The sequence below is a fragment of the Nanorana parkeri genome, unplaced genomic scaffold (genome assembly GCF_000935625.1).
Source record: "Nanorana parkeri isolate BGI_ZX_2015 unplaced genomic scaffold, ASM93562v1 scaffold1256, whole genome shotgun sequence".
NCBI lineage: Eukaryota > Metazoa > Chordata > Amphibia > Anura > Dicroglossidae > Nanorana > Nanorana parkeri.
Window position 1 is genome coordinate 619,858 of NW_017307524.1, and position 17,359 is coordinate 637,216.

At 42.4% G+C, this 17,359-nt stretch overlaps 1 protein-coding gene across 1 annotated transcript in view; it reads left to right on the plus strand.

Moving 5' to 3' along the window:
• Positions 1–17,359, plus strand: part of FAM126A (family with sequence similarity 126 member A) — an 85,074-nt gene that overhangs the window by 49,281 nt on the left and 18,434 nt on the right. The window contains exons 7-8 of the mRNA XM_018568870.1: positions 3,355–3,450; positions 16,610–16,726. Coding sequence (XP_018424372.1) covers positions 3,355–3,450; positions 16,610–16,726 — 213 coding nt within the window. The remainder of the gene's footprint in view (positions 1–3,354; positions 3,451–16,609; positions 16,727–17,359) is intronic.

Here is a 17,359-nt window from a genome sequence, read left to right on the forward strand (position 1 = left end):
TTACTAGGAACATGCATCAGCAAAGGGGGGTGTGTCCATGAAGTTCAACTTAGAGAGATATGGAGGAAAAAAAAAAAAAAAGGTTGGGGTAGATAACAATTACCTCCTCGGGGTCATACTGTTATTTTGAGATTGCAAATCAGAGGCTGGTTTGGGTCTTGCAGACAGCCCCAGAGCCTGGCTGTGCTGTCCTGCAAGGTGCCTGGATCAGAAGACTTGACTGAACAGTTATTAATCCTTTGATAGGTAAAACCGTTCAGCTGTACATTTACACGTTTGCCTGGCCTTCAGTAGGCTAGAGTAAACCTGCTTATGTAATGACCGTTTTCTACAGATTTTTTGTTCCCTGGGAAAAGTGAGATTTAAATCCATTCTATTTATGGTATGTATGTATGATGATCGGTAAAATAGACTTTGCTTATCACTAGTATGATCTGTGTATGTGCGCGTGGAACAGTAAATAATCTCTTTGAATTGGCCCTAGAACAGCTTTTCTCCTCTCAGCTGAGCGCAATTTTAGATCCCTGTCAGCACATTGCTGCAGAACCGTTATCAAAGGTAATTTTAAATCTGTATTTATCTGTGATCATTATAACAGCGCAACACTTCAGACAACAAAAGCAATTCATCTCCTGCCTGGTATTCTACAGTTAAACCTCTTCCATTTGTGTGCTTAATCTTAAGGAAGAGATTTACAGATCTTTTTACGGCAGGATACGGCACCTTGCTTACCAGTTGTTTTTATCCTGGATAACAACTATATTAAAGCCACGTTCAATTTTCAGTTTAAATCTACTAAATACATTCCAGTTGCATCAAAACAAATGGTGTTTGATGCATTCCAGAGCCCTTCAATCAGCAGACCGAGCTATTAATCTGCATAAGCAAGGAGCATTTAAGACTGCTGCTGAGAGACCACTGCTTTAACACACAGGGTGAGGGTTCCACTCTGTGGCTTCTGGTAGGGGGCAGGCTTTTCTACTCCAGCTATAGCTTGGTTTCTAACTAAAATGAACAGTAAACCCATTTCTATTTTGATGCCCCTGGAATAAACTTGGCTGATTTAACTTGACAATTCAGTTGACCTTCAGAGTTGTGTAAATGGACATATTTATTTTCTCATTAAGAATCTTTTATATGTGGGTCGGTTGGATTGGTTTTCATGAGTAGTATTATTTAAAAGATTATGTGCACTTTAGTATGTTTACTGTAAAAGTGAACATGACCTGACCTAAAAACTGCTTAAGATGACACTGGTGAAGGGCAAGGATGTTGTGGTACCTGTAAGTCTTTAAATTGATCCTAGTGGAGCTTTGGATGTTAAGAAATAATTTGAGGTCGAAGGCAAGACCTAATTTGAGGTCTTGAAGGCAGTCAACCTAAGTTTTGAGTTATAGACATCGGTGATTTGTGGAGCTGCAGTTGATGCAATGACACATTCTTGGCAGTTGGAGCTCAAAGAAGCAAGCAGTCTGCCTACCACTGCTTTTTCCGACATCTACCAGGTGAAACTGTGGTGGGGCTCCATGCAGTTTGGGCTTATTGCTGATGTCTAAAGGTTCTGTAGGAGGTGATGGGCAGGGACCCCATTAGATCATGGATGGAGACTGGCTCCCTTAATGGTCCATTCAGATGTATTATTGATCCTACTTAGTAGTTATCTGCCCTCACTACCGCCCATGACTCTGTCATCCTAGTGAGAGAAAGCTGCTGATGACTGAAAAATGTTGCCCTGTATAAAAGGGGCCTCTATAAAGAAATGTAGTCCCAGTTAATGCAAAAAAAAAAAAAGATCTCCTACTTATGTTTGCACCTTTCCTTCTGTCAAACACTCTTTTTTTTTTTTTCCGTCAGCAGCTTTCCCTCCTAACATGGCTAATATATAAATTGACCCGTCGTCAATTAGTGACGCCTTTCTTTTTCTGTGAAAAAGGGGATTAGTCATTGGTTACAGAGATTTACAGTGGTCTCATGGATAATTTTGAGAATCTCATTATCCCAGAGATTCCTAATGATGAGCTCTTTAAATACTTGGATGTGCTTGTTGCCCTTTGCACCGCACAGTTCTAGCAAGCATTGCAGATGATGGTTACACCACACTGATGTGGAGTAATTTTGTACTAGTAGCACTAGGACCTGCTAGTTGGCTGACTTCTTGGTGATTGTGTGTGGGGAGTTTTGGGGACCAGTGAGGAGTTAAGAGTAACTGGTAAGTCATCGCCCTTCCTCCAGGGTCCTATGGGGGGGTTCTAAACATGCTAATTTCTTCTTCTTTTTTTTTTTTAATGCGATTGCTAATTGTCTACTTAGTGATGTAAGCAGATCTGAGGCAACAAACCTAGCGCTGGCTTGGTAGTATGGGTGACACCACAATTACTTTTCTTGTGTGGCCTGTATTACTTCAGACACCATTTATAGGACCAACAACCGCTTGTTTTTGAGGCTCAAGCCGGGCAGTGCACATAAGGCATAACAGATGCATAAATACACTATATTACCAGAAGTATTGGGACACCTACCGTTTCACGCACATAAACTTTAATAGCATCCCAGTCTTAAGTCTGTAGGGTTCAATATTGAGTTGGCCCACCCTTTGTAGCTATAACACAAGGTTTAGGAGTGTGTCTATGGGAATGTTTGATCATTCTTCCAGAAGCGCATTTGTGAGGTCAGGTACTGATGTTGGAGGAGAAGGCCGGGCTCGCAGTCTCCGCTCTAATTCATCCCAAAGGTGTTCTATCAGGTTGATGTCGGGACTCTGTGGAGGTCAGGACTCTGTGCAGGCCAGTCAAGTTCCTCCACCCCAAACTCCTTCATAAATGTATTTATGGACCTTGCTTTGTGCACTGGTGCGCAGTCATGTTGGAACAGGAAGGGGCCATCCTTCTGCGCACTGTGCGCTTCAGCATCCACTGACCCCGCTCTGTCATTTTACGTGGCCTACCACTTCGTGGCTGAGTTGCTGTTGTTCCCAGTTGCTTCCACTTCGTTATAATACCACTAACAGGTGACCGTGGAATATTTAGTAGCAAGGAAATTTCACGGAACACCTGAATCCAATGATTTGGAGGGGTGTCCCAATACTTTTGGTAATATAGTGTATGTATGCTAATCTCCAAATTGTGCAAGTTTTCATGACTCCTAGGGAGCTGCTGGCATTGTGGGTGACATCAGTGTCTTCTGACAGCATTAAGCCATTTCTCATAACATCCTGTAGGTATGCAGGTTCTGGATGCTGACCCAGAATGCATAAGGGTACCGCAGCTATTGTAAGTCATGCTATTTCTTAGTTGCACCATTTTGTTTTTGCTTCTGAGAATAATTTTTTAATGTTTTTTTTTTCTCTTTTTGTAGATTTGAAGTACTGGCGTTTCTCCTACTCTGTTATAATTCTGCCTTAAACTTCATGCCAGCTCTTTCCCTCCGATCCCTGTGTCAAATGTCATCCCGGTAAGTTTGTAATTGTCTTTTCCATGGAAATTAACCTTGTGAGCAGCATGCCTTTTGTGTACAGGGGCTGTAAAGCTGGCCATACACCAATGCAGTTTCATTCAAACTTTTGTTCATCAGAGCATTCGATCTTTCCATCATTAAGTCAACTTATTTAGTTCGGAAGCACTTCATAAATTTTTTATCCAGACCTGCTGTTTGAATGGAATCGCGGGGGGCCCATACTGGTTTCTTTTGTGCCTGGCACACATTACAACATGTATGTTTTTTTTTTTCCCAAACAGAAATCACATTCACAGTTAGAATTTTATTTTTGTTTGGCTAAGAAACGAGAACAAATATCTATCCTGCTCCTTTTAAATTTTTCTTATCGATTAGCTACCAATTACCGTATTTTGCGGACCATAGGACGCAGGGAGGTCCGGCGCGCCTTATGGAGCACTCGACAGACTGTAGCTTCTGACACAGCTTCTATGACAGAAGCTGTGACAGAAGCTGCAGTTAGTAACCACTGGGACAGGTGGCGCTGTGGTTACAGCGCCACGGTCTCAGTGATCACACAGAGCAGACGAAGAAAGTCCGTTCTTCGTCTGCTCTATGGTGATCTTGATCGTCGCCGCTGCTCGGTTTTAATACGAGTGACCTCATTAGATCACTCGTATTAAACGAGCAGTGGCTCCTACTACCCGCTCGGCACCCGAAACTGCATGTCTCGCGCGTCGGGATTCGCTCCATAGGACGCAGGCACATTTTCCCCCTCCTTTTGGGGGGAAAAAAGTGCGTCTTATGGAGCGAAAAATACGGTAACCATGTAGCAGTAGATAAATGCAAAAAAAGTGAGGGTTTAATAACCCTTTTAAATGCTTGTCTTTTTGACACGTTCCTGGTCAGCGAGTAAAAAAGCCAGAATTACAGCCCTGGAAGCTGTCCATTTAACACTAGACAGGGCAGTACCCATATCTCAATTGTTGCAGGTTTCCTTTCAAAACAAAGTGGGCATTCCGCTCTCCTGTATTGCTGTATGTATTGTTGGAAGTGTCCCATTCTGATAAAGGACTTCCTGTATGTGTATGTGCATGAGGATGCTGATGACGGATCCTCTTTCTGTAGCTCATATTTGGTGATTAACTTATTTTCATTACACAGGTGCTAGAACAGGAAACAGGTGCTTATAACCCAGAGCCAGCATTATACTAAAATGGCTTAGTCACACCTAAACATGCAAATAGTAGGGTCAGAAGATCTTTTCTAACCTCAAATTAACACATTTTAAAAGGACGGGTTAGTTTGAAGCTTCATACATTTTTGCTTTATTATTTTTGAGAATTAGAAGTTAAAATGTTTCATTTCTTTTAAATTTAGTCATTTAGGTTCTGCTGTAAATTCATGCTGCAACTTGGAGCATTTATTTCCTTCTGAGTCCATATGTATATGTTTTGACATTTGTAAGTATGTTACAAACAAATGGAATTGTTGTAAAGTACTATACCTTTTCAGCATGCACCGTTTAATTCTTAATTTATGTAAACCCAATTGCTAAAATCTCGTATAAAGGTGACGTGTTGTCATTTCAAATTTCCTTTTCAGTATTTTTTAATATGCAGTGTTTATGAAACTACATGGTGATCCTGCTATGAAAGTCATGGTTCAGGCACTTCCTGTTGCAGGTTATGCCACTGTCCCTGTCAGTTACTTTCTTGTGTTGTCACCCTGTAATTCGGGCTTCTGATGGAGACAGATGTTTACCAGACTATATGTAGGCAAGTTCCATTGTTTTTTTCATAAGGAAGTTACCCTGTGAAATGCCATGCAGCCATCGCTGGATTGCATACATGTAGACGGGAAGAGGCCGCAAGAGTTCAACAGCACTGAGATGGGACAAATGATGGAAAAAGAGGTGAAAACCAAGCATTTTATTAAAAAAAAAACCAGTTCAGTTAGGCTTTACATTGTTAATCGCAAAGCTCGGTTGAGTTTTTTGGTTTGTTACCACACTCCTCCAGGAGCGAGCCAACATGTATTCGCAGACCTAAAAAAAAGTCTAAATTCCTTTCTTATGCTCCCCAACACTTCTGCTCCAATAACCAATTACTGTGCACCCCAACCATTGCTACCTTAGGAACTCTCATCCTTTCACACACTTCACACCTAATATGGTGCTGCCTCCACAGCCACTGCCAAGTCACTGCAGAGCAAGGAGAAGAATGACAGGCCAGGAGCTTGCACCTTTTTGTTTTGCAGCAGCAGCTCATAACATTTATCGCCCCATGTTCGTATTACACCCAACATAGGCTTTCTCCACAACTCTGTAGAATGTAGAAAACTTGTGTGATCTCAAGCAGCTGCTAAGACCATGTGAATGCCATCCACTCAGTGCAGTTCCATTCCTTCCATCACTGGCATCTGGTTCAGCTAATGAATTTCAATATACTGTACATTTCATAGAGTTTTTAGACCTGACAAATGAAAAACCCTCTAGAATGTGTAGCTAGTAAATTTGTCAGAACACGGGGCTTCCAGATTCCTAAATTATTACATTCTAGAACACCCCTGAATTACTTGTTATCTTAGAGGGCAGCTACACTTTGAAATGCATACAGAGGCTCAGGTAAAAAGTGTGTGTAAGCCTGAAGGCTTTAGCTTTTTGTTTTCCAAATATCCCTTCTCAACTCCTTCTCTGGAGAAATCCATCCAGTTACCGTTTTTCCAAATTCCAGAGATCTTTGCAAAGATTTAATAAAGCGTTCCAATCAAGATGATGTGAATCACTAGATCTTAATATAACACCGACCTACTAAAATGGGCATCCAGTTTGTACATTCATCTTTGCCTCTTCCAGCTCAGCCTCTGCTTTTAAATCGTTGAGCACCTCAAAGTAATACTGGCGGTTTGCACTGATCTTCATCATCTTGCTACTCATGGACAGAGCGATGGAGACACATCTGTGCGAGAAGAACGACTTTGAAATACCATCCACTAAGAACAGTTTCACAGGGTAGTAGTCATAAAGCGTTAGGTATGAGTAGGTGACAAAAGCACAGGCAAGGAAAGCTGCTTTGAATTCTGATTTAGATGTAATCTCTGGAGAAATGGAGTCTCTGCAGATCATATATAGGAAAACAATACTGCCCTTCCGGAAGAATTTCTCATAATGCAAACCCTTTGGAACTAGGTAGCTATCAATGCATTCCATCCACATTGGAGGATCGGATGGTGAAAGGTCTTGCACTTTGTTGCATCTGCAACACAGAAAATTCCCTAGGCCTTTCAGTAGTATGCTGGGCGATGTCCTAAGAACCACTCGTTTGTTAGAAGGGGGTTCTGAAAGAAGTGAAGTCATATTTTTAGATGTCCCTGGAACCTCCCTGTTGGCAGATCTTTGGTCCATTTGATGGTGTGACAGATCAGGACTGCTGTGTGTTGTCTTTGGACCCTTATTTGTTGCTTTCTGGGCAAAAGAGTCCTGCACCTGTTAAGACATTTAGTGCTGACATTGTGATACTGTTAATATAAGACTCTTAATATACACTATATTGCCAAAAGTATTGGGACGCCTGCCTTTACACGCACATGAACTTCAATAGCATCCCAGTCTTAGTCCGTAGTGTCCAATATTGAATTGGCCCAGCCAATTGCTGCTATAACAGCTTCAACACTTCTGGGAAGGCTGTCCACAAGGTTTAGGAGTGTGTCTATGGGAATGTTTGGCCATTCTTCCAGAAGCAGAAACTGTGAGCCATGCCTTCTTGTCCAATTCATCCCAAAGGTGTTCTATCAGGTTGAGGTCAGGACTCTATGCAGGCCAGTCACGTTCATCCATATCTTTATGGACATTGCTTTGTGCACTGGTGCGCAGTCATGTTGGAACAGGAAGGGGCCATCCCCAAACTGTTCCCACAAAGTTGGGAGCATGAAATTGTCCAAAATATCTTTGTATGCTGATGCCTTAAGAGTTCCCTTCACTGGAACTAAGGGGCCAAGCCCAACCCCTGGAAAACTACCCCACACCATAATCCCCACTCCACCAAACTTTACACTTGGCACAATGCAGTCAGGCAAGTACCGTTCTCCTGGTAAACGCCCAACCCAGACACGTCCATCGGATTACCAGACAGAGAAGCGTGATTCGTCACTCCAGAGAACACGTCTCCACTTCTCAAGTCCAGGGGCGGCGTGCTTTACACCACTGCATCCGACGCTTGGCATTGTACTTGCTGATGTAAGGCTTGGATGCAGCTGCTCGGCCATGGAAACCCATTCCATGAAGCTCTCTACGCATTGTTGTTGTGCCAATGTGAAGGCCACATTAAGTTTGGAGGTCTGCAGCTATTGACGCTGCAGACAGTTGGCGACTTCTGTGTGCTTCAGCATGAGCTGACCCCGCTTAGTCACGAAGTGGTAGGCCACGTAAAATGACTTAAGTTTCTGTTGTTCCCACTTAGTTATAATACCACTAACAGTTGACTGGAATATTTAGTAGCAAGGACATTTCACGGATGCACTTGTTGCACAGGTGGCAACCTATCACGGTACCACGCTTTAATTTACTGGGCTCCTGAGAGCGACCCATTCTTTCACAAATGTTTCTAGAAGCAGTCTGCATGCCTAGGTGCTTGGTTTTATACACCTGTGGCCATGGAGGTGATTGGAACACTGAAATCCAATGATTTGGATGGGTGTCCCAATACTTTTGGCAATATAGTGTATATCATATATAGTACATAGTCTCTATGTATAGCAAAAGGGAGTGGATATTGTAAGTAAATTGATAGGGTTTACATACACTTTAATAAACATAAGCTTGTAATTGTTGTTAAGATGTATTTGACGGCAGATCAAACCGGGGGGTACCGGATCAGAATCAAATGGAAGACGTGCACAGGGGGGGGTGGATATCACCGGGGGCAATAGATTACATGGGAGACAAAGAGTGTTGGGATCTATCATCCAAATGTCATGCGGTTAGACACTTTAGCCTCAGCGTCTCCTGTAGTGTCAGAGGGAAGTATATCCATTCCTGATTTATTTTAGAAATTGTGTTGAATTTCGTATCTTGTGAAAATTATTGTGACATCTTTATTTGACACAAATAAAACTATTTTGGAAAAAAATAAATAAACATAAGCTTGTTGTAATGCATGTAAAACACACCTCACCTAACAAGCAGAGGTGTGAATTTAGTGTGACTATAGGGAGACGAGCATGTAGGGAGAAAGCTGATGGGGGATGAGTGAATGAGCAGTGTTCATGTGGACTGTTTGATGTAGCAGTGATGAGTGAAGCGTTCACTCATTTGTGGGTTTATTTATAACCGAGATCAGATATTGCTATCCACTCTCCTTACTTTGCAGTATGTTGGCCTGCCTATTTATAAAATGCTGGTCACCGTATGGAGCCTGCAGTATCCAATGTGATCATCTCTGTCCGACACAGCAGAGAAAGCTCTGTGATTGGAGGAAAATTTATGTTGTGGCTTTGACCGGTCATGTTACTGGGCTTTTCTGCAAGTTTAAAATAACGTCCATCTTGATTTATTGAATAGCATTCATTAGCTTTTAGAGTCCTAAATACGGCATAGTCTTAAAGGAGAACTATGAGGCGAGTGCTTTTCACTCACCTCATAGTTCTAGCCGACCTGTGACAATGAGACTGTCACAGGTCGGCTCAGTAGATCGGGAGGTGAGCGTACACATACCGGCGTTCGCTCACCTCTCGATCCTGTCACGGCTCTCTGCCGTGACAGGGGAGGGGCTGGATTCCCCCCTCCGCGCTCCGATCCGCCAGCGCTGACTGGCGGAACGGACGGGGAGGGGGCGGGTACAGCTGGCTCTGCCTCTAGATAGGCAGAGCCAGCTGTCAGTCACGCAGCTGGGCGGATCTCGGCACAATTGTCAGGATCCGCTTTAGCTGCGGCGTCTCAGTATACCGCGAGCTACAGCTTGCGGGATACTGAGCCTAGGGTAACGGGAGGACGCTAGTTTGTGTCCTCCCGTTATCTTCAGGAGAACTATGGGGAAAAGCCTTAACCCCATAGTTCTCCTTTTAAGCAGATTTATAAAGATCAATGTGCTGGGGGTTTTCGTTTTCAAGCAGCCATGTGGTTGTGGTAAGGCTTTACTACTGCTTTATAATCCAGCCCCTTCGAGTAGGATCTCCTAATGGGGAACACTAGTCTGTAAATCTGAACGTGTCAGGGTCAGTCCATCTGAAATTTATGTTTTGGTACATGCCGGAGAGTAAAACCACTAGATAATTCGATATTCTAGAGGTGACTAAGCAAGACACTGAAATTTCTTTCTTTTTTTTTTTTTCTTCTTTAAAGGGATAGTTCAGACACTGAAATTTCTGATCAGCCTCCTCCAAGTAAACTGTTTACCTACGAAGATGATATACAAGCCTCCTTTTACATGGGGTGTGTTACCCCGTACAGTGTAAAGGGCTAGTTCACACCAAGTGCGGAGCAGTTACAGAACAGATCAAAACTGAGTCTAATGTATTACAATGGTATTTTGGGCTCTAGTTCACACCAGAGCGTTCAGTTCCAGAGCATGTGGAAAAACTGCAGCATGCCCTATTTGTTTCTGCTCTGGAATGCACCAAAACGCATGCAAATGCCCATTTTAGGCTTAGCCTGGAACGCGTCAAAATTGCGTCAAAACACACTGTGCAGGAACTCATTCAGATCTGGTCTGCATTTGGTGGGAACAAGTCCTAAAGGGCCGTTCTTTGTCACCCGAACTGCGGAAAGAAGCGTGCAGGCAGCTCATGCAAGTCTGTGGAGACCCGAGCTGTGTGTCCTCACACGTTGCTGCCTTCAGCTCCAGGCGCATTAAAAAAATAAGTCCCTCTGCGCTGTACAGAGCAACACGCCCTGTGTGATTGAGAACCTAATGTGAATTTCTGAACCCCTGGGTCACTGTGGTGGAACAGGTATGTGGCCTGTCATTTGGGAAATAACTGCTGCCTTCAGAGCCTACACACAGTGTCTCTCTTAGAGAATATGAACTCCTGAAAGAAAAAGCTAAATCCTAAATGATTTGCAGTTGTGCAGTTGTACTTGTATAGTAAATGTATTTGCCCCTTTATATAAATGTACGTACTTGGTCTCAGTCTGAGTCTTCAGCTTCAAGAGTGCAGTCCAGAGGTCACCTGAAGTGTTGACAGTTACTTCTCTCAACTGCCTGACCCTTGGCTCCCGGCCCCCATGACTAAAAACCGCTGGAGAAACGGGGAGGGGAGAGTCTCTGCGGGGGAGCAGTGACTGACCGCCTGCAGGATGAGGATCGGGAAGTCGGCGATCGGCGGTATGTGTTTGCTGACTTCCCGATCAATAGAACCAACCTGTGACAGGTTCAGTGTCACAGGTCAGCTTGAATTAAAGGGATGAGTGTTTCTCACTCCCCCCATAATTCTCCTTTTAATGCCTGGTCCCCCTGGAGCTGCCTTCATCAGGAAGGAACCACTGGGTAGACTTTTATTTTAGTGAACCGATGACAGTAGAAAATACACCACTTTCAATACTATATATGCATTTAACTTCCTTAACACTGAACTCTGGGATAAGCAAACAGTGTCTTTAATATAAGAGGTATGGGTATGCTTGCTCTCTTCAGATCTGTGCAGTATTATCGCTTTTAAAACTTTGGTTTTAATTACAGCAACATCTTGTACAAAAACATCCCCATCCCCATTGAGCCTCTCCCTCAGCTTTACTCCCTGTACAGGTTATGTGCAGTCATCTCATGTTATGTCACTGCTACTTTTGTAAGGTAATATATTCGGGTTTACAAAGGCATTTGGTTCACACAACCTGGATTTATAGCATTTGTGGGATATATTTATATTCAAGTTTTTGTGTCTTAAAGTGATAAAGCCAAAATGTGTATCAGCTCTTTCAAGTGCTGATTAAATCACTTGCAATGGAATGTTTAGAAAGTTTTAGCTTCTTCCAGAATCAGATGGTCCCCTGAGCACTGGCCCTGATGTCCTGTTTTTAGGGTGGCTCCTTTCCCTTGCCGGGTCCTATGGAAGTGTGTGTCCACAAACACATAGGGACAGCAAAGAAAAATACTTCTTGCTCCTCCTTCCTCGCTTGTCCAAGCTAATAGATGGGCAGCTGCTGGAGACTGTGCTGTCTTCGATCTTATACTGTGCAGGAAGCGGAACTGAAAGAGTTGGAGCCAGCTGTTTGGAAAGTTAATGACTATAGGTGCTTGGGTAAAAATGTAAAGAAATATTTTGCTGGGCAGTGTATATTTGTTCTGCAGTCGTTATTGAAGAAAAGGAAAAAAAAGTTTGAGTTTATTACTTAAATGAGAACTATGGAGTTTTCCCCATAGTTCTCCTTAGGGTAACGGGAGGACACAAACAATTGTGCCGGGATCCGCCCAGCTGCGTGACTGACAGCTGGCTCTGCCTATCTAGAGGCAGAGCCAGCTGTACCCACCCCCTCCCCCGTCCGTTCCGCAAGTCACTGCTGGCGGATCGGAGCAGGGAGGGGGGAATCCAGCCCCTCCCCTGTCACGGCAGAGAGCCGTGACAGGATCGAGAGGTGAGCGAACGCCGGTATGTGTTCGCTCACCTCCCAATCTACTGAGCCGACCTGTGACAGTCTCATTGTCACATATCGGCTAGAACTATGAGGTGAGTGAAAAGCACTCGCCTCATAGTTCTTTTAAGTTCAACTTTAACTTGGAACTGAATACGTATTTAAAGGCTCCAAAGAAAGCTGCTTGAAGCTTGCTCAAAGCTTTGCCAATGCTTTGTAAAGTGAGCTGTACACATATTTGTATACAAGCAGTAGCCAGTGTGTACAGGGCTTACATGTAATTGAGAAAGTTGTCACCCTCCTGGCTGAATATAGTGTGAGCTGTATGTGTCAATTAGATTAGTGGTTGATCAGAATAGTAAAACGTTCACATGTTTTCCAACTCTATATGTAGCTGCTTTCATGAATATTGTCAATATCTTTTCAAAGCTGTAATTACCTGTAGTTTTCTGTTTGCCTTGTGTTGTTATCTCTGAGGTATAAGAAAAACACTTACTGCTACTGCTGGAAATATGTCCTTGAGGTAAGAAGTGTTGGCATAAGTAAGACTAGTTTGTAGCAGAGTTCTTAAGTGATCTTATATAATACAGTGTGTCCAGGCAGTCTTTCCACTTTCTGAATAATACACAAGAGGAAGTCTTGAACGATTGCTGACTGCAGTGTATTGATCGTCTAACTAATTAAGTGCAGAGTAGGTCAATAGTCTTCGCTGAACAAAACTCTTCATCTGAAATACATTTCAATCATCTCAGCATGACTTATATTAATACATTAGTTAATGGACAGAACAGTCCTTGGAGCACTGACCTGCCTTTTCTCTGCACTTCCGATGTCTGTACTTTTGTATAGTTTTCAAATAAGGACATAATACTGGGGGAATTTATCAAAACCTGGAGCAGAGAGAATCTGGAGCATTGGCCCATGGCAACCAATCAGCTTCTCTCTCTATAGTTCAGTTAACATTTGAAAATGAGAGTGAAGCTGATTGGTTGCCATGCACAGCTGCTCCAGATTTTGTCTGCTCCAGTTTTGTTAAATTCCCTTCTACATGTTTACTGTTTTCCTGTGTCCCTTTGTTGCCATATCTGCTTGTTGAGAATACTGTGTAGGGGCCCTAGGCTGAAATATTGTGATGGTGGTCCTCACAATGTATTAAAGAAGAACTCCAGGTAAAAATGTTATTAACCTTTGCTGTGCGTCTACGCCAGCACTTCAAGGGTTAAACTGACCCTAAACCCAAGAGTTTTAGATCTCAATGAATTCAAGTACCTGAACTATTAACAGAAATGTATCTTATTTGTGTATCACTCGGCTGTAGATCCTCAAATCATCTCTGAATTGGTGCTGGCACGGTCCTTCCTTCTGGAGGGGGGCTACTTTTGTTCCCCATGGTCCCTGTGTGTGTTGTAAAGTAGCCACCGCTCCAAGCTCACGCCTGTGATGGACTACAATCTCATGTTTAGTTTTATTACTTGTATTGTAATTGTAGTCCATCATGGGAGCAAGCTTGGAGTGGTGACTACTTTACAACACACACAGGGACCATGGGAACAAATGTAGCCACCCTCCAGAAGGAAGGACAGTGTCGGCACCAATTCAGAGATGATTTGAGGATCTACAAATATCACAAATAAGATGCATTTTTGTTAAAAATGAGGATACTTGAATGCGTTAAGATACAACTACTGAATTTTAGTGTCACTTTGTAAGTGTTCATTTTTGCCTAGGGTAAAAAATAAAATGTACTCACCCACAATACAATGCTTTAGCAGGGGGGATTCATCCATGTAACAAATAAAGTAGGTGTTGTACCAATTTGGCAGCAAAAGTAGAAATACACTTTAAAGTAGTATTAAACTTTCAAACTTTTTTTTTTTTTCCAATAGTGGATTCATTACAATACCGAACCCAGATCAAACAAATATACATTACCCAGCAAAATATTTATTTGCTTAATTGGCACTCAACAGTCATCATGTTTCTGAACAGCTGGCTTCAACTCTCAGTACAGGTTCCCTAAACTTCCTGTCCAGTACAAGATCACAAGGGACAGAGCAGTCTCCAGCATCTACTAGCTTTGAGAAGGTAGGAAGGAAGAGCAGAGGAGAAGCTTGCCTTGCTGTATCTGTGTGTTTGTGAAGACACACACCGCTCACTAGCACACACAAGGGTGGCTCCATATGACACTGCAAGGGAAAGGAGCCACCCTAATTATCAGGGCCAGTGCTCAGGGGGCCAGCTGATCATGCAGGAAACAAACTCTTGAACATCAAGGAGCAGCATCTATTGTAAATGATTTGAAATTGTAAGTAATTTTGAAATCGCTGATAAACATTTTGACCGTAGTATCCCATTCATTTTAAAGGGGCATGACAGAGCACCCTAACGCACAGAAGTATTGCCATTACATTTTTTTTTTCTATTGCAGTACACCACAATGCATGGCGTGTGTGATAGGATGCATTACCCATTAATGTAATGGTTAATTCAGGTGCCATTTAAAATGGATAAGCCATTATTGTGTATTGCGATAAATCTGATCTCTATTGCACCTTGCTGTAGCGGTCAATGTGACTCAACCTTTAAAGCAGACAACATTGCAGACTAGGCCTTGCACCCAGCTAGAATCTGAAATGAGTTTGAAGTATTTAGAGGGGTGTTTTGTAGAAACACACACTGGGATCATTCTACAGGAGCAACTCTCTCTAATTCACTATTTCTTCTTTCTTGAAATAAGCACGCAGCGTGAGAAATGGAAGAAGTATACATTTATTTCCCAGTCACAGGATATTGCTTGTGTTTAATGTCTGTGTGTTGTGGCAGGGAGGGTGGTACACAATAGATGATGGCGAACAGACTTGCAATTACTGGGAATCTGTTCCCAGGGCATAGCCCTGCGTGCCTGTTTATATTGTACTCTAGTTAGATACACTAGTGGGAAAGGAGCCTGGTGCTCCCTTATCAGAACACACTGCGGAGGGACATGCAGGAGACTAGCGATCAATCTTTTCTATATTTTACATTCAAAGGAATACCTTTTTTCTCCTTTTTGTTTGATTAATCCCTTGGTTTCTCCTGGTGACTTTAGTCACCAATACATAGAGATCGATTTGTTACATTTTTACGATTTGTTACCGTAAGGGAAATCTTCCAATAGGGGACAAACTGTAGACATGACAGGAGAACATTTTCTAAACTAAAAAGTACAAGAAATGGGGGATGAACCGGGAAAAGGCACTGACGGCAATAAAACCCTTGTCCCGCATTACTAATATTGCTTTGGCTCTGTGTCCCTGTTGGAGAGATTTCCCATCATTTTTCTTTTCTGGCAATGATGTAAGATGTCGGTAAGTGTTTCAATTTGCTGACAAACATCCAAAACTGCAACCCTCTTCCTTAGCGGCCTGACCCTTCCATACTGATTAAGCAGCCGTTCCATATGGCTTGTTGAGGGAAAATATCATTACTCCTAGACCTCCCAGTTCTTATACCAACATACGTGGGAGTAGTTATCCACATACGATCAGAATAGGTGTATTGTTTGGAGAATTGGCGTCTCTTACGATGTGCTGAGTGTGGAACTCCAGCTTTACTTTCAGTCTTGCACAGTTGTACCGGATCTTCTCTTGTATTGAAATTGCTCTGATTTTCATTGAGCTTCTCACTGTGCATTAGAAGTCATAGCTCGCCTTATTTCTTGGCTGGAAGCTTTCCAGCATCATCTAGCACTTTTTAATGCAACCTTACTGTCCCTGGCCCGCCCCTTTCAGTCATTGGATTTCTGTTTTTTTAGTCATGGAGGGTCAGCATCACATGTGTGTGTTCCCCAGGACAATCTGCATGCAAATACAATCTGCCCTAGGAACACCCACTCCTCCACACTGACATCCCCCATAAAGGCATTTTGATATTGATATTTTCATAACTCCTCCCAAGAGCCAGCCTATGGCTTGCATCAGGGCTGAGGACCTGTTAAGAGAAGTACTCAGGCAGGGTGCTGTGATATTTACATGAAGCTATGTAAAGCACCTTGCTGGCTCCTCCCACCAGCCACGATCTGCTCCCATTTCATTGCAGGAAAGAAGGACCTCGGAAAGACAAAATATAACCAGATTACATACTTATACTGACAGGCATATAAAGCGGAAGTTTAGAGATTTACAGATACCGATGGGTTCTAAGAATCAGAAACTATACATTTATTTTTGTATTTCATATAGACATCCATGACGGGTAATACATTTTTCTATGCATTTATTATGTGATTGATAATAACAATGCAAATATTGTTATCCATTTTGCAAACTCTGCATGGATAAGATGAAAAGATTTTGATGGATAATTAAATATATTATCGCCTTTTATAGACTGTTTAAGCAACAATGGAAGCTGTATCTGTTAAACCTTTTATGTGTATTTAATGGCATTATCCAGAAATCTTTTATGTATTTAATTCATCTTGAAAGCCCAAATGTAGTAAGGTCAGCAAAGGGAATGGTGTTTTATTTTCCTGAGCAATGAATGTATTGTATTATTTCAGCATCGCCTCTAGACTGCTTTGGTTTTTATTTACCATATGAAATCCTTGGTTATCATCCATTTCTCTTGCAGACTTTGCCTCAGTGGATATCCTCGCCAAAATGCAAGAAAATACAAAGGTGTGAAGAATAGAATACCGGTTTCCCCTGAGTTTATGGTCCAGCTTCTTACCGGAATTTACTACTCGTTGTAAGTGAAGGCCTTTCAAATCCTCAGTGCCTTCCTTCAATTGAATGTGTATTGATAACCAAAACTTCTTTTTTCTCTAGTTTTGTATAATTCACACTAGATCATTTGCAGTTAATGCACCTTACCTGTGTAGGTGTGATGCGATATCATTAACTTTTCTGAATAGCACCCCAATGCACCCTGCGGTGCGCTGCTGAAAATGCCGCATGCACAATTGTTCTTTTGTCAGATATCTGCCCAATGAGACTAAAAGCAAAAAGAAAATCTTAACAGGGGTCTTAATAATTCTTTACCCTTTTACTAAACAGAGTTTAATCCTCAATAAGATTTCCCCTCACTCTGTTAGGACAGGAAGTGATAGAAAATCCAGTGAAAATGCAACAAATCTTTGCCTATGCCCCTGTTACTCTTGTCCTGCTGTCATGGGGAGTGGAAAGGGTGTCACAGACGGCAAAAATGTGAAAGAAATATTCATGCTTCAAACCCAAAATGTTTTGGGATAGAATTGGCTTTAATCAATAAACATGGCGATTTGTTGATTTGTCTCTGAATCCTGCCACGTAACAGGACTGATGGGGGGGGGGGTCGGGGGGTCGCAATAGGAAAATAAGATCACAACTCCACTGGTTTGCT